The sequence below is a fragment of the Styela clava genome, chromosome 7 (assembly GCF_964204865.1).
Source record: "Styela clava chromosome 7, kaStyClav1.hap1.2, whole genome shotgun sequence".
NCBI lineage: Eukaryota > Metazoa > Chordata > Ascidiacea > Stolidobranchia > Styelidae > Styela > Styela clava.
In genome coordinates this window covers 12,815,763-12,837,374 of record NC_135256.1, presented here as the reverse complement: position 1 = coordinate 12,837,374, position 21,612 = coordinate 12,815,763, and the positions used below count along the sequence as shown (strand labels likewise).

At 34.1% G+C, this 21,612-nt stretch overlaps 1 protein-coding gene across 1 annotated transcript; it reads right to left on the bottom strand.

The window, feature by feature from the left end:
* Nucleotides 1-1,015: 1,015 nt before the first annotated feature.
* On the bottom strand, nucleotides 1,016-18,784 carry LOC120327611 (DNA replication licensing factor mcm7-like). Its single transcript, XM_039393942.2, has 16 exons — nucleotides 18,691-18,784; nucleotides 15,937-16,013; nucleotides 12,768-12,932; nucleotides 12,458-12,589; nucleotides 11,747-11,923; nucleotides 10,653-10,790; nucleotides 9,653-9,835; nucleotides 9,319-9,400; nucleotides 7,726-7,842; nucleotides 7,441-7,598; nucleotides 6,854-7,006; nucleotides 6,270-6,451; nucleotides 5,970-6,053; nucleotides 5,405-5,573; nucleotides 3,532-3,641; nucleotides 1,016-1,772 (listed from the first exon to the last, which is right to left on the bottom strand). Exons 1-16 carry the CDS (start codon nucleotides 18,734-18,736, stop codon nucleotides 1,559-1,561), a joined length of 2,187 nt encoding a protein of 728 aa, XP_039249876.2. The 5' UTR covers nucleotides 18,737-18,784; the 3' UTR covers nucleotides 1,016-1,558.
* Nucleotides 18,785-21,612: the final 2,828 nt, after the last annotated feature.

Genomic DNA, 21,612 nt, shown 5'->3' with positions numbered 1-21,612 from the left:
ATTCATCAAATTTCTTCAAAATCTTAACATTTCATCAAGTTTTTATGTAAATGAGATATATATACGTCAAGATAAACCTAGCTCAACAGCAAAGGCAGGTAAGTTACTACTTCTGATATAACAAACGAATACCCAACACGTTGTAACCATATAGACACTGCATATTTCTAACGTAAGGCGATTCGACCCCAATTACAAAAGTGCCGGTTGAGGAAAACGTACCCCAACTAGTATCGCTTTTGCTGCACCAAAATACGCTGACTGCTGCAAAAGGAGGAAATTTACATTAGCACCATGTTTGACATTTTGGTGTGAATGAGACATTCTCTAAACTTCGACTCTGTTGTTCGCAGCCAAGCTCATAAGTGATTATTTTTACATACCAAATAATATAAAATAGCCTACGATCAGATCGGTTATTGAAAATGTATTGTTCTGCATTTTCAAGCTTCATTAAACACCCAAATTGATAAGAATAAACAAGTCGATAAACCGATCCAATCATCTGGCCGACCACATCCTCTCACTCAGGTACTGTTTAAACACCAGGATAACCAGAGATAATAAAAAATTGAGCTGAAGATTTGAAATAAAACTGCAGCCGCAGGTTGGAACAGCGATACACGACCGAAGTCAAATTGTTCGGAGGATGCTTCGATCACGTTGCGCTAAATCAGTGGTCCCCAAACTTTTTTTCGCAAACGATAGATTTCTCCGTTGCCTATTTTGGAGTCTTTATTCCTCCCCCACCAAACAGAAAATTCCGTTATTTGATAAATACGTAATGAGTCCTAAGAATGCTACGCATAACTCGCACCTAATATTTCTATAACTACTAAATATCTAAACAATATTGTGGAACCGACTCCAAACTCCCTCCCAAGAACATTAAAATTCCTCCCTGGTTGGGAAACGTTCGTCAGTTATAGCAGCCAGCAGTTGTACCAATAGTAGTAGCGCATTGAATTCCTATTATTTATTAGAATGATAGAAATGGCAAAGCCAAAACCAGGAATTCAACTGAAACATTTTATTTATATCAACAAATGTGTACAAAGTTACATAAAACGACTAATAGCAGCTAAACATGATGGCAGTGGCAAGGGTTTCTCAAAATCCATGAAACCAAATTAGTAAGTTATGATTGTGTGGAGAACCGAAGCATGATAAAACAATCGAAATTTGGCACCCAAGCAAAACAGAAAAAATTACACCGAAAAAAAGTATTCACAAGAATATGCTTCAATTTAGACATTCTAACGTTTTTGCCAGTCCATCAATAACTCAATACATGTGTGACAAAAAACATGAATGGTGAAAGCAATCAATAATTACAGATTCCTCCATTTAGCTCACCAATATCCCACATGAAAAATATATTACAAATAAAAAGGCAGTGGTTAAAGTTCAGCACTGGGAAAAAGAAGAAACAGCAGCAGTTAAAATAAGAAAATATTGTGTTTTGTGCTCAAGTATGCAATTTTTCTTTACTCTAGCATGTAGCACAGAAACAATCTGGCGATCAGTCATAGCGCAAATCAATTAGATTTAATTGAATTTAAACATTTACAAAAGTAATTCTGGACTTGGCTGCATTGAGTTGCCACACATTGAGAGCCTCATATTCTTCCACCGCTTCTTCAAACTGATCTGGAGTAAAACCTTTGGCAACGCATCTCTGCTTGGCTTCGGTCAATCGCACCATTGGAACGCCGGTATCAGGAGCCATCTCACGAATGATTTGATAGATGAGGTCTGTAGGTCGTTGTTGTCTAAAAAATAGATTTGTTACTATTAAATAAACCTAACAAGCAAAATCAATTTCTGATCACTTAGATTAATTCAAATTTATAGAATTGAGTTGTATATATTATAATCGAAATATAATACGATCCTAACTTTACCAATTAAGGCCCATTGATTAACAATAAAAAAAATATTGATAAAAATAGGACCTCCAGAAGTATGCGCACCAAGATGGCGCACAACCTGAACATAGTATGTGTGTACTAGAGATGTACCGATACCACTTTTGTCGCCGATACCGATCCGATACCAGCTAAAAACGCCGATACCGATACTATAAGAAGGCCGATATTCCCGATACCGATACTATGTAATTATTACTTAATTAGGGGTGCTGTGTAGGGCAGACGGGTTAAAACAATGGTCTATGAGCGTTGTTCATAGTACACATTATTTCAGATCGAAAAAAAAGATATATCACATAATATGAAATTAATGTTTGGAGTTTGCTTTAACTGATTAAGATACATTGTACAGTAACGCTAGTAATCTCGGTGTTCAATTAGAAAACTCATAAGCCGGGATGTCAAATTTGAATTTAATGTTAATATCGCGACCTTCGAATATCGTTATTCGTGTTTAAAAGAATATCGAATATCACCCACATATTCTAGCGCCGCCGTCCTACGTTCAAATTAAAAGCATTTTACAAATATTGTATTTCGTGGCTAATCGTAATCGTCGACGCAACAAGTCAATGCCAACATGAATAAAGAATATCAATCAGCACCAACAAAAAGAAGGCCTACCTATAACCGTCGAGGAGTTTTTTTTAGTAAAAATAACATGATCTCTCAACGAAATAGATTTTATAATATTTTACAATTGCAATCATATATTTTGAGACAGTCTAGGGCTAGGCGGTCATGTCAATATATCTATAAAGTAGTTGTGTAGTTAAACAAAATTAAAATTAATACCTGCGTAGAGAGATAATTGTGTCGGAATTTAGTTAATCGATGTCGACGGACTAAATGACACTCGTACTTGACGACAAACAGTCAGAATTTATACCTGTGCCAAAAGTCTATGTGCCGTTAATAAGGACCCCAATTCCACTGTATGATTTAAAACCGGGCGCCTGATTGCTTTTTGTTATGTGCTGTGTTGATATATTTCTTCATAATTACTATGTAATATTAAAAATGTCAATATAAAAATTTGACAGCGAAAATATCTAAATTAGTTGAGCTAGTTTGGCTGATAAATAGCTAAAAACATGTGAATATTTTCTCACGGGGGTGGGGACATGTATGGCTCATAGCTCACAATCTCTCCAGACAAAAAATAAATTAAAAAGTAGTATTCCAACTAATCTTTTAAACGTTCTGGACCATATCAAAAAGTTTAATATATCGGAAATATCGGCCTTAATCTAACCGATACCGATACATGGCCGATACCGAAAAAATGGCCGATATTGCCGATACCGATATCCGATACATCGGTACATCTCTAGTGTGTACCGGTTAGGATTCAGGTTTTGCGACAAGATAAAAATGTTCTAAGTTCCAGTTCGTTTAAGGTCGGTGATGTATTACATAAACCTGTGGATGTGTTCAAAAGATGAAGTCCTATAAATCTGATGAAGTTCAAAGAAAAGTGTTTATGTAAATCATGTATGCATAAGACTAAGAGATTGTTGTTATGCCATTTACATATGCTAAAAAATTGTGGAGATTTTACATATTGCACTACGTAAACATATATATTAAAACTATTTACCTTTGTTGTCCATCAGTACCAGGATTAAGTGAGTCTTTGGACATTTCCATTAATCTCATGGCCTCATTCACATCATCTTTTTCAACAACATCTGCCAAACGTAAACGAGCCTAAAAAATAGTTGAGTTCAATTCAGTATAATTTTCACAAAACCAAGGTTCAATTAATCAATTTTCAATATCAAAACCTTAAAAAATGCTTTCAGAATCAGAGCTATATGATAAATAATAAAACTAAGCTATCATTATTAATATTGAATATTGTGGTTTCTGGAAAAAATATGGGTTAGCGACAGAGTTGGAGACACTAACATACATAAACTACTGTTTTGAAAAGTATATTCTCGTTACAAGCGTGTGCGAGAGGGTACGCCAAAATTAAACCACCATTCTGAATACATTTTGAAATATCATTACAGATTATAAAACCTTGTACGTTAGTTAGTTCATTCTCAAACAGAAATTTTTTATGTGACCATTGGTTGTCAAATGCATAAAAGGGAAAATTCCAGATGGAAATTAAAAGTATTTTTAAAGTTGAGAATTTTTTACTATCTCAAATATGAACAATCTGAATAATTAGACTGATTAGGGGCATTCTTGTTTGGTGCTGAAGTAAATCATGAATGATAATTCATCTGAGACAAATAATCCCATATCAAACCTACCCATGAGCTGACTATAATAAATACATAGAAGACATTGTTGATTGCTGACACATTCTGGAAGATCAATAACAGTGCAATGCAGGTGAATATATCAAGACTTGAATGTATTGCAACTGATAATGACCAACCAGCAAGTGCAAGAAATGTATGCTATATACATATGTATGCTTCATGGATACTTAAGGATGTGAAATCAAACTCTCGCAAATGTCATGATCCTACATGTATGAAATTAATCCCACTTCATACGTTTACTCCAGCTATCTATAACACATAATCCCTTTTATTATCTTCGAAACTCCGTAAGCCTCCCTTAGAGTATGCATATGAACTCTTTAACGGATCGATAGTACATACCTCAGTCTTTATTTCGTAAATTTTGAATATTCATCACAATAATACAAAATATGTAAAGAACATTGCGTAATACTACACAGGGTAGAATTGCTCCTCGCGAAACAACAAATTTCTTCACAGGTTAGAAAAATGGTCGTCTAAAGTGTTATGTCAATACCATCCTACATGCTACAACAGTGGTACCAGTGTGAGACCCAACACTTTTGACACAGCATAACTATAACACTGCCTACTTTGATAATGTGTATGTGTTGATCACAGATCAGTCTAGGGAAGTGCAATAATGTCAATATAGCACGTTGATCAGTGCACAATCCAAGACCAATATGTAAACTCAACTTTTGAGTAATAGAACCTGATGTTTATATCCTGATTCGAAATGGATGCTGAAACTGAGCATAATTTTGAAGGCCGGGACAAGTGCAATACAGATATTATTCGCTACTTGAATTACAATTTACCCCAACCTTCAAAACGGTGCTCTATTATTTTTTCAATAACTTCATTCATTATAACTCCATAGACACTCTGTCTAATTCTTGTCTCATCTTATTATAAAAATTTCCAGGAAATTATATACTGTTAAAAATTAGAACCCTGTTACCATCTTAATTCTCCCAGAAGAAATTCAGAACTGTAGAATACTGTTTCACATAGTGTTTTCCCTGACAGTGTTAACTTGAATTATTCAAATACTGTTAGCCAGTTACTTGTAGAAATTCTATCATTAAAATAGGCCCTCTATTAGCTATTATTACAGCAAAGGTCATTGAGGCTTTCTCACCAATACTCATTTGTAGTTGAGGTCTTGCAACCTTGTATTAACTTTGTTAAATATCTGATACATACCAAAGCAGTAGCGAGTCGTAAGATGGAGAGAAGAGTACGAGCGGAGGTGAAGGTTGCATCTTTACTGGCTCGATCCTCCTTTCGTAGTTCAACGTATGCAGCAGTGATGTAGTCTGTCAATTCTTGAGGTATAACAGGATTCTTCTTCTGACAGAGGGCAATGTAACGTCTGAAAACATATAATTAGTAAGAATGAGGGTTGCAAAGGACAGTTGGCGTTGACTGACATTAATTTTAGGCTTTTTAAATAAATAATTCGTCCTTGTTGAGATTTTCAGTTCAGCAAGTGATAGATGTACATTAAGTAGGATTCAATTCATAAAAATTGGAAGAGTTCATGTACCACATATGAAGGTTAATTATTTTGAAAGCAGTCCATTATCAAGAAATACTCATAAAAAAAACTTTCTTGGACAATATAATAAATTCAATTAAGAAATTTCATTGAAATGACAACTAAACCATTTAAACAATGAAACCAATTTAGGAAACTGATCCATAAATACATTCATGTCATTTAGATACAAATACTGCAATATCTTATAATCTGCTCTAATGCTCTCACCTCATCAATTTCATGTCAATAGGAGTAAACTGGATAGGAGGATGAGTGCTGTGTTGATGCACATAAGTAATATGTTGAGCAAGCCTAAAAAGAAGGATACAAAATTTTAGTAAAATCAACAAAAATGTGTATATCGAAAATTTCAAATCATAAACGGTCAAATTTGCACGCAAGATGTCAGAAATAAAAACTCCTTGAATATGGAAAGATTTAAAATCATTGATAAACTATAGTTTATAGGTGCAGTAGCCTAGTGGTTCAGGCGTACACCCATTTGTTCATATATAAATTTGAAAATACCTCAGATCATTTTCTCTGTCAGGTTTATCTTGAATGAGCCACAAAACATCAAATCTTGACAAAAGAGCTGCTGGTAGTTGGATATTATGTTCGATAGACTTCTTTGGATTGTATCTTCCATATGCTGGATTAGCAGCCGCCAAGATTGAAACTCTTGCATTCAACGAAGTCATGATGCCAGCCTATTTAATTATATAGTCAATAAGTAAATGTAGGTAGAACCCCTTGGATCTATGATTTCTTCAATTTATCAACTTAATATGACTTCTACGTAGTTATGAGACTCAGTCATATCTGAGTGCCATATTGTGATTTGTGACCTTTTTATATAAAACGTTATTATTAAATCTATCACAGTCAAGTTGTCTTTGAATGATACCGATAGAAAATAGTTTCCTGTCACGGCAGTTGCTTTTGAAACATATCAACACCGTTTAAATTCAACTTCCATGACCATGAGAGTGAAGAGTTACAAATTCAAAAAGCAATATCAAGTTTTGAGTTACTTAAAATAGTCTTTCTCAGATTACAATATCCATTCATTGGAATTGATATTTAGATTGAGAAAAAGAGAAGTTTTATACTTTTGCAATAGATATAGTCTGTTGTTCCATAACTTCATGAATAGCGGTTCTATCACCATCCATCATTTTATCGAATTCATCGATGCAACAAACACCTTGATCAGCTAAAACCAATGCTCCACCTTCCAATATCATTTCATTTGTAAGTGGATCCTGCAGAAAGGTAGATCTTGAATAATTGATTGAAAATGAGGTGATAAAAATGATATAAAATGAGTTGTTATGTAAAACATCAGACTGACAAAGAGTATTTTCATTCCTAAACTGTCAAATTCGGCCAAAGATCCTATGTTCAAGGGATGGCAAAGGAGACCTAACTATTCAAATTGACTTCAAATTAAATATATTAGATATTTCAAATTCTAAATTTTAGTAATACATCAGGACAGTTTCATTTGAAATATTATCAATTTGAGCAATTGAAGTCTCACAGAATGTTCAAAAAAGCCTCCATTGACTTATACATGTTTTTTGTTGAATGTTATCCCATTTGGAATACGTTAGTGTATATAGATTTCAGAATAGTTAGATTATGTTCAGGTTGAATAATGAAGCAAACAAATTAAAAGATAAACTGTTGGCCTCACCTTCAACACAGCTGCAGTTAAGCCAACACCAGAAGAACCTCTGCCTGTAGTATACTGACTACGAGGAGCAAGTCTATCTATGTATGACAGCAATTGTGATTTCGCAACACCGGGATCACCCATAAGACATACATTGATATTGCCACGAATTTTCATTCCTTAAATCAGAATAGTAAAATAAAATATTTTAAAAATGAAAAAGAGCTGAATTTTTATTTCTATTCTAAATAATTATTTATTAAGTAGTCTAAATTTTTTTCTCAATTTCGAATAAAAAATTCTCACCCTTTGAATTTTTGTCCACCCCACCGACAAGTAACAGCAGCAATACCTTCTTGATATCTTCATGTCCATAAATTTCGGGAGAAAGTGACAATGCAAGTTTGTCATAGAAGTCTTCCTCTGTCAATACAGAAAATAGGTATTGTATATGAATGGCCCAAACTAAGATTACCGAACACACTTCCTTGTATTTTAAAGGTTCACAAAGTAATATCGAATGCAAAGACTGCAAGAAGTACAAACTGAAAGGGATGACATTTAAAAGTTGGGTACAAGTAACATTCAAACGGCAATGTCGAAAATGTAATACACAGTTATAGCAATTAGCAAAAGTCAACATAATAAAAAAATTTAGATATCATATTATAACACTAATGAAGGATTTAGAAGTAAATAAGATTAAAATGAATTTTGACTCGGCAACTACAAAAATAAACCAATAGAGTATATCTGAATAAAAAAAATTTAAACTTTAGGATTGTAACACCGGAATATAGAAATGTGTCTGAAAATAAATTTTTTGAACTAATTAATGGAAAAATAAACAAAATTTCATACGCTATGCTTTCACACTATCGATAAGAAAAATCAGTGCTGTCCTATACAAGTTAAAAAATATGATATTATAAATTTAGAATTATGCCCTTTTTCATGTCGTTTTAGAAATTCAAATGCCCATTCAAAAACGAGATGTTTTATGTTAGCAGTACCCAGCCCACACCTAAACAATGTGCAGTCAAGAATTTCCTTTTATTTTTCTACATTTTTGAATAGTATGAAAAGCCCACGCTCTATGATTCAGTTCATATATCTCAACAAGATCATTCTAGATATGAATTATTGAATAAACCCTTTCTAAAACCTAAAACCTTTAGCCATCCCTTGGTCAATATTGAATTTTCATATATATTTGTACATAAAAGACAGCAAACATCTTTATCGAGAGCGATGTTGACACAAGTAAATCATTGAGAGTTTATTAATGAAACGTGAAATTTTGGCGGGCAGAGAGGTGTAAGCCAATCAAGTGACTGAAACTAAAAGAGAAAAGGCATGAATAGAAACTCTTCTTTTTCCCTTCTTGGGAATAGCGAATTTTTTTCAAGAAAAACATAATTCTCGACACAAATAAACTAAGTAATTTCGTTGTGAAAATACTAATTTTGATCGTTTATTATTGCTGTATATGAGGAAGACCTCACAAGCAGAATCAAAAACATTGAAATAATAACAAACCAACGACGAATTATCTTTTATTTCACTATTCAAGTGCCCTTATTCCTTCATAATTAGTCACAAATTATACAGTATTTGCCATCCAAAGCCAAAATAAGGAACCGTAGTGTAGGGTTACACAGTATTATCCCAGGGTTGCTGTCAATGGAACCAAATCCACCCATCTTGGGTAACGAGCCTGATAAGAATTCTCTTTTATGGATGATTTTTATCATAGCTAAGTACAGTTTGGCATAGGCATTTCAAAATACAATCAGCGTAACGTTTAGATCAAATGATGCTCTATACTAGGGAAACTACTACTATAATAAAAGTATAGAAAAATTAAAACTATGTGAAAAATGTTTAAAAAAAACATACGACTAATTTGTTCCAGTTCGTCCTCAGTCATTTCACCGACATCCTGTTCATCATCTTGAGTTTTGTTCATTTTGATCACTCTCTAAATATTCAATATAAATGTTCAAATTGCTTCAAATTCAAAAACACAAAAAAGATGCTTAACAAATCGAACATGCGAATGATTGTTTATTAATTCAAATCGATGGCTTTCTACTACTATAACTACACCCAACACAAAGTAATATTTCGGAATTATCTCGTCGAAAACAACAAAATCCCTCCCTTGTTGGAAAACGCTTCTTTGAATGTTTATTATATAAAATAAAAAGATACAAGCGTAAAAATTACTAACATGTCCTTCCATATAGGTATCAGTTAGCAATCCTTGCTGCATTTGTCTGAATCCTGTTCTTAGCATTGGTAGGAAAACTCCTGTGATGCTGATGTGATCACCAGGTACAGCAGCACGAGTGGTTTCCCCTCTGCAATATACTGTCATCGCTCGAGGAATATTACCAGTTGGAACTTGGTCGCTCTAAAAATGGGAGTGCTTCATTACTTCTGAGTCCACTTTTCCATCTTTTTTTTTTAACATTTTTGTCAACGATGACATTAGAATGGAGAATAAGAATCACCCAACCCCAAACAGGAGACTACTCAAGCAGAAAAAGTTAAATATATAATGATGGGTCGTTCTTAACTGCGTCAGATTCATCATTATTAGGGCATTATACGCCTTCCAGGTACTGCTGAAATTAGGCAACGTTCAAAAAATATTTTTTGCGAGGTAGCTCTTATTCACGTCTGAAACGAGATACTGGCAAAATGTGATAACTTCATTCGTTTCTTCAATTATGTTCTAAATAATTCTAAATTGTGCATGAAACTAACACCATATAGCCTATATATAACATTAAAAAAAATGAAATGAGTAGCAACAGATACAAAACTAAAAATAATACTTTTGTTACACAAAATTGCTTTATTTGGGAATTTTTATCTTGAATTCTTTTCGAGTTACTAATGGATATATTGTCAAAATCTATTAATAAATTTACCACAAAAAAGTCCTAATGTTTATCAAGAACAAGCAATTGCCATCAAATATCGTAACGAAGTTATAATTAAAGTAAAATAAAACTAAATTTACTTTCTAACATAAATATATAGGATGAATCTGCAAAAAGTAATGAAAAAATAGAATGTCATGTCTGCAAAGTTGTCTCAAGTGGTTTGTAAAAATAAACGAACAGGTTTCCTCAAACATTCCATCTATAATACCCTCAGGGGTGAAGAAATAAAATTCTGACAATTTTTTTCTCTCAAAGAATCATTAGAAAAAAATAACCCACATGTTCTTGAATTTTGATTTCCTGAAATTTGATGAATTTTGACCCTCTGTTTTGCAGATAGAGACGTCCTCCGCTGCGATTAGTTTGGCATTCCTCACTGGGGCAAAGAAGCAATGGCATAAAAGAGGGAGAAGCAATCTGAATGCGAAGAAAATAATTCATCCATTGACAAATCGCATAGTTGCACCCTTAGGCATCTGGAAACCCTCGAAATTTCACAAAAAATTCAGATAATATAAATGTGTGCAAACCTCTTGTGGTTACATATTTTGGCTTTAAAGTTGCCTGGCCACAATGCCACATTTATCACTCTTTTTAAACCAAAAAATATCAGTCAATTTGATCAGAATAGTTCGAGTATGTTTTGAGCAACTTGTTTGAAGCTTTGTTTAGAGTGAATGCGAGTCTAGTGTAGATACCCCAGACCAATTTCTTTCTTCTTTCAAATCGAATCTGTGTTAAACTGAACGCTGTCGTAAATGCAGTTTCAAATTATTCTTTTGTGTCCCAAAAACCTGCATCCTATAGGTATCGGGAAATTTGAAGGTCTGTGTAGTGATTAAACTAAGCGAAATGAATATTACCGGTACTCAGAAAAATCCAGATTTCAGCAATTTAAATTTTCCACTTCTGGTTTAATATTACATTTTGTTAAGACATATCTATACATTAAAATATCTCTGCATTACTGAAAGTAATCAATAAAAATAAAAAAAAACGTGGCAGGATAATTGAAAAATGGGATGTTGTATGAATCAATGTGTCAATTTTTCTACCACCCTGATCTGATTATATCAGATACAGGTGACATTTAACAACATTATTTCATTTTCTGGTTGCAAAGTTTCAACACCAAAATAAGCTGTTGATATAATAAAACTGTGCCGAAGATGTTATCAAGAATTGTGGTTTAAGAAAGATCACACTAGACAGCTTGCAACTAATGTATTGTGTAAAGTAAACGTTAATAATTTACTTAGTTTAAGCAAGCGAAGAATGCGATGGGTATGGTAGCGATCAAAAACAAATCGCCAGTGCGACTAGATAATTGATAATTAAAATATACAGCATTACAAATGTAAAAGTAATCTTACCGGTTGATAAGTCTCTCCTCCACATCTATCGCATGTGTATGTTGCAACAGACATCATAGGCTTGACTTCAGTTGCTCTGATAACAATACCACGAACCACTGTTAATTTTCCGATATTCTGAGCTTTCACATCACGAATTGGCATAGCTTTTTGGGCAGTCGGAGCTTTAAAATACACCTGAATGAGCAAGAATACAGATTATACATTGCTGAGGTTAAATTGAAGTTTGAAATGCTGACAGTTTGACTCGCAATATTGATAAACGAGATAAAAAACACGAAACCATAAAAATATATAGTGCCGTATCCTTGAAGAGATATTTGAATGAGATGCTATCATACTTGGAATGAAATCTATTTTAATTTTGGATTTTCAAAAGTACACAAAAAACGAACAAAATAAGTTGTGACAGATTTATTAGTATCTATCCTATTGGATCAAAAATGAAATTTTGGTCTTCTCAGGCGAAATGTGCTTTTTATTTTGAATTTGTCAAATCTTAAGCCACTTCACCAAGATATTCCATCAGCTTTAAGTCCTGTCCAAATTATATTTTGATGAAGAAAACAATATAAACTGTGACCAATAATGTGAATGTCAGTATATCCCTATATTGTGGGGTTAGGATTTCAACCCTTCAAATTATGAATTATGTCTAATCTACATTGAAAATTTCACTAGTATTGGCCATCTTCAATTGCTAATATTCACCTCGAATCTGCGCATCAACTCAGCGGGATATTTATTCCTCCAATCGCGGACTTCTGCCGGATCGTTATGAAGTCTCTGCTCCATAAGCATCCGGTGTTCAATGTACACATCCAATGCATCTTTGAACGTAACCTAAATTAATAAAGAACGTGATAAGTAAGTTAGAACATTGAATTTTAATTTCAAGTCGAAAATTGCAAATGAAATGTAAGCATACATGGAATAATACTTTTCATTGAGCATTTAATTCTATTCTATTACGGCCTGGTTATGTAAACTGGATGTAATGGAAGCTATCAAAAAACTTCACCTCTCTTTCCTTGTAATCGGGTAGCAATTCATCGATGGCATCTGCAAATATTCTTTGATATCGAAGCGTATTTTCAATAATACTTTCTGCCAATTCTGGATCATATTCAGCAATATCATCTAAATCGATCGTAACTTCAACTCTTTCACGATGCGCGACTTCAGTCTAGAATACACGAAGACATTCCCATATATTATATTAAATCTTGCTTAAAAAGAATTGATGATTTTGAAATGATAGGAAAACGCCCAATCATAATCTCATATCAAGATGTAAAGATAGACTTATCATAAACAATCTAATATAATGGAAGAACATGGAAAATTGCATCAATATTGCATTATTAATAATAATAAACCCTCGGGGTAGGTTCAAAAGTGTAACATGATCAAATCTGATCAAAGCAAGTTGACTTCTGCATAGAAGGTACAATAATAATAAATTTCACACTTCAGTGCTTCCTCAAATGCTGTATAGAGAATAAAATTCACATTAACAGGAGTTGAATACAAAAGCAACATTTTAAAATAGTTTTAGCGGATGGAATTAAATGCATCAACACAACATTTAAAAAGGTGACTATGCACTCCATCCCTGTTATCCATCACCTCACAAATTTGTTCACATGAAGAACAGCAGCTAACAACCATCAACGTTACAACTTGAAATGAACATTACTTTAATATAGGGAAATTTGCTGTCAGAATGCGCATGCAGTAGGATGAGTGGAATAGATAAATAGATGAAGTAGATGTCTATTGAATATATGAATTTATGTGGGCACGCTCAAAGTTCAATGTGATTTAGTGTGAAACTGGTGAGCCTTTTGCAATCTATTTTCAAATAGGTTCACCCCACAGATACGCATATTATATGTAGCCTATGAACTAGGTATTGACGCCAAAGAGGTACTGCCAACTTTTTGCAAAGGTAAACGCAGCGTCATGTTTAGTTTAGTTCCAGCTACTAAGTAAACAAAATAATAATAGTAACCTTCTGATATCTTCCATAAATAAGAATAACCAAGAGAGCAGAATCCGTGCGCTACGAGCGTATAAGACAAAACAGCATCTCACAAAATATTTCCCGCCAGAAAATCTTCCGCAATAATTTGAAACTCTCAAAGAAACGCGAATCCATTTCAAGTGGTGCTTGTAAACTAGCGCACGCCACAATGCTGAAGCGCCAAATGTTCAGAGATCATCGCTTTTGTTAAATTCTCAATAGACGCAGAGTTTTCTTTTCATTCCGTCTAAGAATAGTAAGGGTATGCCAAACCCTGGCGACACACTCTCCGTTTGGCAGAGTGTAGTCACTCGTGACCGACACAAAGCCTGAGACGATACTTTAAGAAAAATACAAACAATGGATGTCCGAGGCAAAACGTTGACGAGAATGAATAGATAAACACATTCCCTAAATACGAAACAACTACTCGCAAGCCATAATACATTTAACGGCAACGGAACTTCCATACGACAATGGTGAACTGCTTTAAAAAGTGCAGAAAAAGTTGAAGACAAGCAAGCGGTGTTACTTATTATTGATCGTAATAAAAAAGCTGCGTTAAAATATAGATGATTGATTATTTACATCGACTCCAAATATCGTTTAAAACTTCGAAACGTGGATTTGAATGCGTGCCCAAAGTGGAATGAAGATAAAGAATGAATCATTATCTAACGGACGAAAATGCCCGAGCATTCCGCGAAAGTACGATTTATACCGAGTGAAATATGGTATCAATCATCGATGTGAATTTCTAACAAAATGCTAGAATATATACGAAAGTTATTATAAACGAGGACAATAAATAAATATGCGTTTCAAATTGAATAGCATATAGCGTATCGCCGATTCACTACACCAGCGTCCAAGTACGACACACAGCGACACGCTCGACCTAAATAACGGAAAACCGCTAACAAATGGAGTGTGAAAGTGTGTCATCCAACAAAAATTCAATTATACGAGTTAGCACTGGACAAACGATATCTATACTTAAATCCACGATACGATGTATCGCTTTCCGTCGCAATGAATACAAAATGTGGAGTACCGCTTTTCTTCCCAACATTTTCATTCATTATCCGTATGTGTGTGTGTGAATCATTCGTCTTCGCCACTATTACTATATTTGTTACGTCAAATCAAGTTTTATAATTCTTGTAATTTGACATTGCCGAGATAAGTGTAACGCCGAGAGACACAGGCCTTCGTAGTAATGATCATTGCGCCCTTGGGCATCAAACGAGATTAATGCAAAAATATGTATGTCCGGCGAGTACGTGAAAGACATATAATTGGCAATGGTCAAATTCCAAAATATTTCGAGTTCGCTTATATGTGCATAAATTACTGGGTTGACAATGTCGGTAGCAAACAAATGACACGTCGGCCGGAAACGGCCACTCGCTAGAAAGTATCCGATATTTGGAGATGAAATGTGATTACGACGAGTTATATTTTTCGTCGTCGCGATTCTTGCTGGTTCGACATTTAACTTATTTATTAGATGGCCGTCTACGTTCATTGATAAAATAGACATTATCACCTACGTGACTAGTACGTATATACTTTCTCATTACTGAAAGTTGCGATTTTCAAATACCTAAGTATATTATCAGACACGATGATTTCACATGGGATTGAGTTAACTGATTGTCCTATCAGGCATGAATATTCATTTAATCAAGACAGTCGTAAGGACACCGAAACAAAGGGGCGGCCGCTGATTTGGGACTTAATTTTGTTTGAAATAAGCGAGCGAAAATATCTTCGGCGAACCTAAAATTATTTTTATATGAATTTAATAATGATGAAATAAATAACTTTTTGGACCACGCTAAAATATATTCGAGCAAACCATTATTCATATCAAATTGAACGTAAGATTTAGCCTGTTCTCTTCTTTTTTCAAAAACGTTTGATGTCTTGTCTTACACACCGCCTTGTAATAGCGTCTGTGTAATACAATTTCAATAGTAGAATAATACAAGAACCAGACTTCATAAAAATTTCATCGGCTTTGGCAACAACGTATGTGTTAAAAAAGCCATTGAAACGAGCTGGAATAAAATTGTTAGTTTGTACGATCAGAGTCAAAATTTGGGAGTAAATATATTCTGCCAAAAATTACATTAAGTTGATTTAAATAAAAAAAACTTACCAAAGCTTTTCCATATTTGAAGCACTTTCCAGATCCGTCGTCTTGACAAAATTCTCCCAAAAATCTTTTAACTTTATCTAAACGTAATTATTTAAACTTGAAATATATAAGAAATTGGTAGAAATTGAGTTTTCGGGATTTTTGCTCCTTAACTTCACACGTGCTGAATAGGGAAATTCGAATTATCGAGCCAATGACGAAATAAGTATCCGAGCAACGTTCCATTGCGTGACAACGGCAAACTATTCTACCTATCTGGATTCGTAATGGAAACGAGATATCACGGCTCAAACGTCCTTCCACGCCGCTCTTCGTCCTATTCAATTCAGGAATGTAAACATTGCCCAGATCTTCAACCATGAAACTTACCCAGGCGACCGTTAAATAAGTGAGAGAAATAAAGAAACAAACTGCGCTCCTCAAAAGACGCCGAGTAGTAAAATTATATTCCTTTTAGTAATGCGATCAAATAAAATGTAGTCTCGTTTGTTTAATATACTGCCGAGTTCCGACACCAATATATCACACTGCGAGGTAATTCACTTCACTAAGTTTCCAAATTTTTTTTAATCAGTTTCTAAAAACCACCCATTTCAATAATTTACGCATAAACTCTTGAATTTATATTCTGTTTGTCGTTTATATGTTTATTGGCAACTGAATTCAAGTAGTTTTTTGCCAACCGAAAAACGAACCTCAACATTCTACATACTACATACTAAACTGAATCGATATTTTTCGAAATCATTATATCCTGGCAATATTTTACCTTTCTTGCACATAGGATACTTTTGACGTCTCTTATCTAATAATCTGTGAACGCCCTACGCCTAACTAGTGAGCACCGAAGCGAACCAGTTGCCACTCACGACGATAAGGCGAGGTTTACGCTAGCGTACCGTGCGAAGAAGAACGCGCAAACAGCTGTAGGCTTCGTAGTAATTAAAATCTTTTATCCTCTTGCGTTCCCTGAGTAATAGTCATAGAATTGGCCTGCCATCACTGCACATACGTCATGAGATACCGCAAGCTACTAATATATTGCCAAATTGAAGCGGAGTCGCCGAACGAAAATATATTGCAAGCTACGAGCGCGGAGGATAGTAGCTAAGTCTAAGGTACTTTGTCGCCAAAGCTTGCAAAAAAACTGACAAGACAGACACGGGCTGATGGGCACGGCCTTATTTGAGAGAATTTTAGGTACTTTATATTGACCCTTTGAACACTCGCGATATTAAATTGCATTATGTTCAAGTCCTGAAACACTAGATTGACATAAAACGGTTAGCAAAGTTAATCTACCGAAGACGATAGATCGTCTCGCTTTCATCGCCAATCGAAGTAACCAACGACAATTTTGAAAAGAGGATCCCACAGGTGATGTCATTCGACAAAATGCCGCCGTTTGCTAAGAGCGAGTGAGCGCGAACGTTTCTTGTTGTGTTAAGGCAGCCGGGCGTTAAAACTTTTTCGTGAAGTCTTCAAAATCGTAGATGTCCCGAGTGTCAGTTGTAAAGTGGCGATATTGAATAGTCGGTGGCGAAGCCTTATATTGCGCAATAAATCCCCAACACGCGGAACTGCAGTGGTGTATAGTGTTTCCTGAACATTTACTTTATCAATTACGGCCACCATTAGATAGAAAACGTTAACCCAATAATAGTCAAAAGCAAAGCGGATATTTCTAATTTTTATTAAAATCTCCTCATAAATGTGGGATACTTATATCAGCAGGCCATAGTTAAATTCAGCAAAGTCTGTGAATTTAACCCCAGAATTAAATAAACGGAAGAAGTTATTGTTATGACAAGGAAGTACTTTTCTGAATATAACATCGTTAGGGGTACCTAATTTATATGTTTCAAGTGTCTCAAAATTAAGGTTTGCATAACAATGTGATGGGAAACAGACATAGATCTGACCCTAATCGAATGAAGTTGTATCTATATTTAACTGCTATAGTCAGGGATTCCATCAATCTGGAACCCAAAATAAGGAAGACTGGAAAAATTTCTGCATTGTGAGCAGAAATAGCTGGCTTTCCTATGGCCTCCAGGTTAATGTCACAATTACAGACATCACGGTGTGCGAAGCACTCACCCTTCAAGCTTTGTTTAACTTTAATTTTTTTCCCTTATTCATCGCGAAAAACGTTTTTACGTTTGCTCATTTTTAAATTTAAGCTAAAATAACCACCACCACGACAAAACCTAAGGATCGCCACACTAACAAAGCTTCATGCCTATCTGTGCCTTGCTTCTTTGTGTTCCAAATAAGATTGTGTTGCTTTTTATGATGCCACCAAAATAAGAACAAGCAAGCCAAAAATAGGGACGCGAGCCAAAAATAAGGACAAATCTTAGAAATAAGGACGGTATGGAATCCCTGGCTATAGTTTAATGTTATTAATTTATTTTAAATGTTATAGACTAATAAAGCTATAAAAAACTTGTGCCGATTCCCTCCTTGAACACATTTCGAACAAAAAATTTACATAACAATTGAAGCAATTTGATAGGCTGTCTAGTTTTTTTGATAATGACGGTAGACGTTAGTCATCTTGACATAAACTTCACACCTTGGATAAAATTATGGATTAATCATTTTTGTTTGAAAACACAGTTACTTATCTACAATACATGCTGAACAAATTTTTGTACTTGAAGTAGGATATGGTATTTCATTTCAACATATGATAAATATATACTTACATGTAATTCCGGTATTCTAAATTAAAAGAAAAAAAAAATTCACCTTTTTCTGAAGGATAGTCTCGTTTCTTGTCTGATCCAGTTGCCATTTTAGATAAAACCAAACAAAATCAAAATTGGAAATTATAATGCTGTAAATATACAAACAATTAAAGTTAGCATTCGCTTTCATATAAAATAGTATTCTTCAAATTCATCCCAAGGAGGCAAGGACTTATGTAAACCCCTGGCTATCATTCCATTTCCAGGTACATGGACTTACAACCTAAGTGAACATAGAGAACTTGAATTATGGTAATAACAAGATTTACATATTTATCCGGTGGAGAGAAACTATTTTGGTTTATCGACCACAAATTGTTGTAATAATAATGTAGGATAAAAGTAAAATGTTTATCATTCAATAGTGTAACGGGATAAAACCAAGTCAGTCATTCCGGGCAATATACAAAGATGAACAAATGATAAAAAATATAGTTCATGAACTCATATACAAAACTCAGATGAAAGCAAAAACAATAAAATTACATAGTCCTAATAAAATGATCATTACACACTACATATTCATAGACCATCTAATACTTGCTACATAAAGGCATTGCCGGATTCCCAATATCAATAAGCATACAGCCACGATTCCCCAATGACTCAAAACCTCGGTGAAGATTATCCCACAAATTAGACACCAATACTACAATGGACCTCAAGATTCATGCAACTAATTATAAATCTTGCATTTGAGTTAACTTAAATATCCGAAAATGCTTTTGATAAAATATTTCGACTGTTGCATCTAGGTAAGTATAGAGTTATAATATTGGCAGATTGGGTTTACTTGGCCTCGAACTTGGTAAATTAATTAATGCAACATCTCGATAAAGTTTAATATAAGCACTATAATAAATTTATGGCACTCAAGATGTTATGTTACAGGAAAAAAATGAATTAATATCATTCTATTACGTATGCTAACTCAAACTTTATGAATCGGCATTGGGACAGGCCATAATTATATAAAATTGTAAACAAAATATTTTTTGCAATTAACTAATTCCATATAAACATTCTATGTAGAGTATTTATCTAAACTTAATGATTATAACAATATCTAGGCAATACCATTTCTCTCATCACGACATATTCTCTGAAATGAATGAATGTACAAAATATCTTAATAGAATTTTACATGCATACATCTCAGTATAAACCAATTGATAAACTTAAAATGTCAATAAAAGTAAACAAAAAATTACTGATAAGTTAGGGTGGATTCAAATTTGCATCAGTTTGTAGATTTGTGGAAGACTAAAATGTCTTCTAAAATGAAATGCCAATATTATTCAAAATCCTATAGAATTTGAAATGAAATAAACAATTAATATTTACTATCACTAAAGTGTGAGATATTCCAGAAACGCAGCAGGAACCAGATATATGGAAAACCGAAAAGATCTATTTCCTGAATTTGAATGTCACTGGAAGACTTTATGAATTAATTATGTTTTTGAAATTTTAACAGCTTTCACAAAACTGAGCTGGTCAACATACAGACATAAGCAAATCCGAAAGTTAAGATTCAAGCACAACTTCAATCAATTTCTTCCTATGGAATGATTTAGTAGAGAACTTGCCAGCTACTGAGCTAGCAGTTTGTGATGTATATATTCATTGCTCTAAATGTATAGTTGCAACAAACAGCTTTTGATTACTGCGTATACTGACATAGTTAAAAATAGTTTTTACAAGTACCAAAAATTGAGTTACGACTGTACATGGTTCAATCGGTCTGCAAATTCCCAAATTATATTTTTAATAATTCTAAGCATTAGAACTGTTGAACCATATCTTCACACTCACAGACATTCAGTCACAAATTATCTCCTGAAAGTTTATACACTATACGACAATAAAAATATCTCCAGACCTAGTACTTTCGCATCACAACTGCATAAGAACGGATAACTGGATAAGATTGGAAAAACATAGGAATGGACAAGCAGACAAGAGAAACACTTTAAAATTACAGAATTGGGACTACAGGAGTGGAATCACCTTTATTTCAAGCCATCATCAAAGCACATGCTTCCTGCAGTTCTGGCTATCAATTTTTATCTGCACTGATGTTTTTCTACAGTTTTGCAAAGCAAAAATTCAATCAATAATTTATTTCGGTACTCTGACATAAAAATAAAACAGCACAAAATGTAGACAGACAAACAAAATGCATAGGCTACCTGGAAGACGAGCATAACTTAAAATAAAGTTAAAAAAAACGTGTAAAAGTACGCACCCGCCCACCAAAAAAAATATAGAGATAAGAAAACACATTGCTGGAGGGATCTATGAACAACTTACACGAAATAATACCGGTAACAAAATTTAGGTAACGTTAGATAAATTTATTCCCCATAAAATTACTGGAATAATTGAATGAAGAAAGGCCCAGGAGGCTACAAACAAGCAACTGACTGACTGAAAAGCCGTTCTACAGTTCTAAGTTACTCCAGTACCGTAAAAGCGCCTAACTTCGGACAGTTCCTAACTTCGGACAAAATTTTTGAACGGCCATATCTTGGCTAAAATGCGCCGTATATTGCTAATTTTAAATTTTATAGGTTGCGCTGTTATATCTACATCTATTCTCGTCTTTTTTAATGTTGCATAATTATTTTTTTGGTAAAAAAACGAAAATTTTGCCGAAAATTGACTGCCCGGCATTCAACGGCGCAGAGCGTCGCTCCTACTGAAGCTATCATCGTCAAAATACCATCATTCGGTAGAGGGCGACAACAATGTATATAATTTATTTGAGTGATCGCAAGATGTCGTACAAGATTTAAATAAAACCTAAAATTCTGAATTATAAATTCCGTAAGAATATTAAGATTTCACGCAGCGTCAAAATTACGTCAACCTCACGTAGATTATTTTTCGCTCACTTCCGACACGACGTCACACTGCGTCG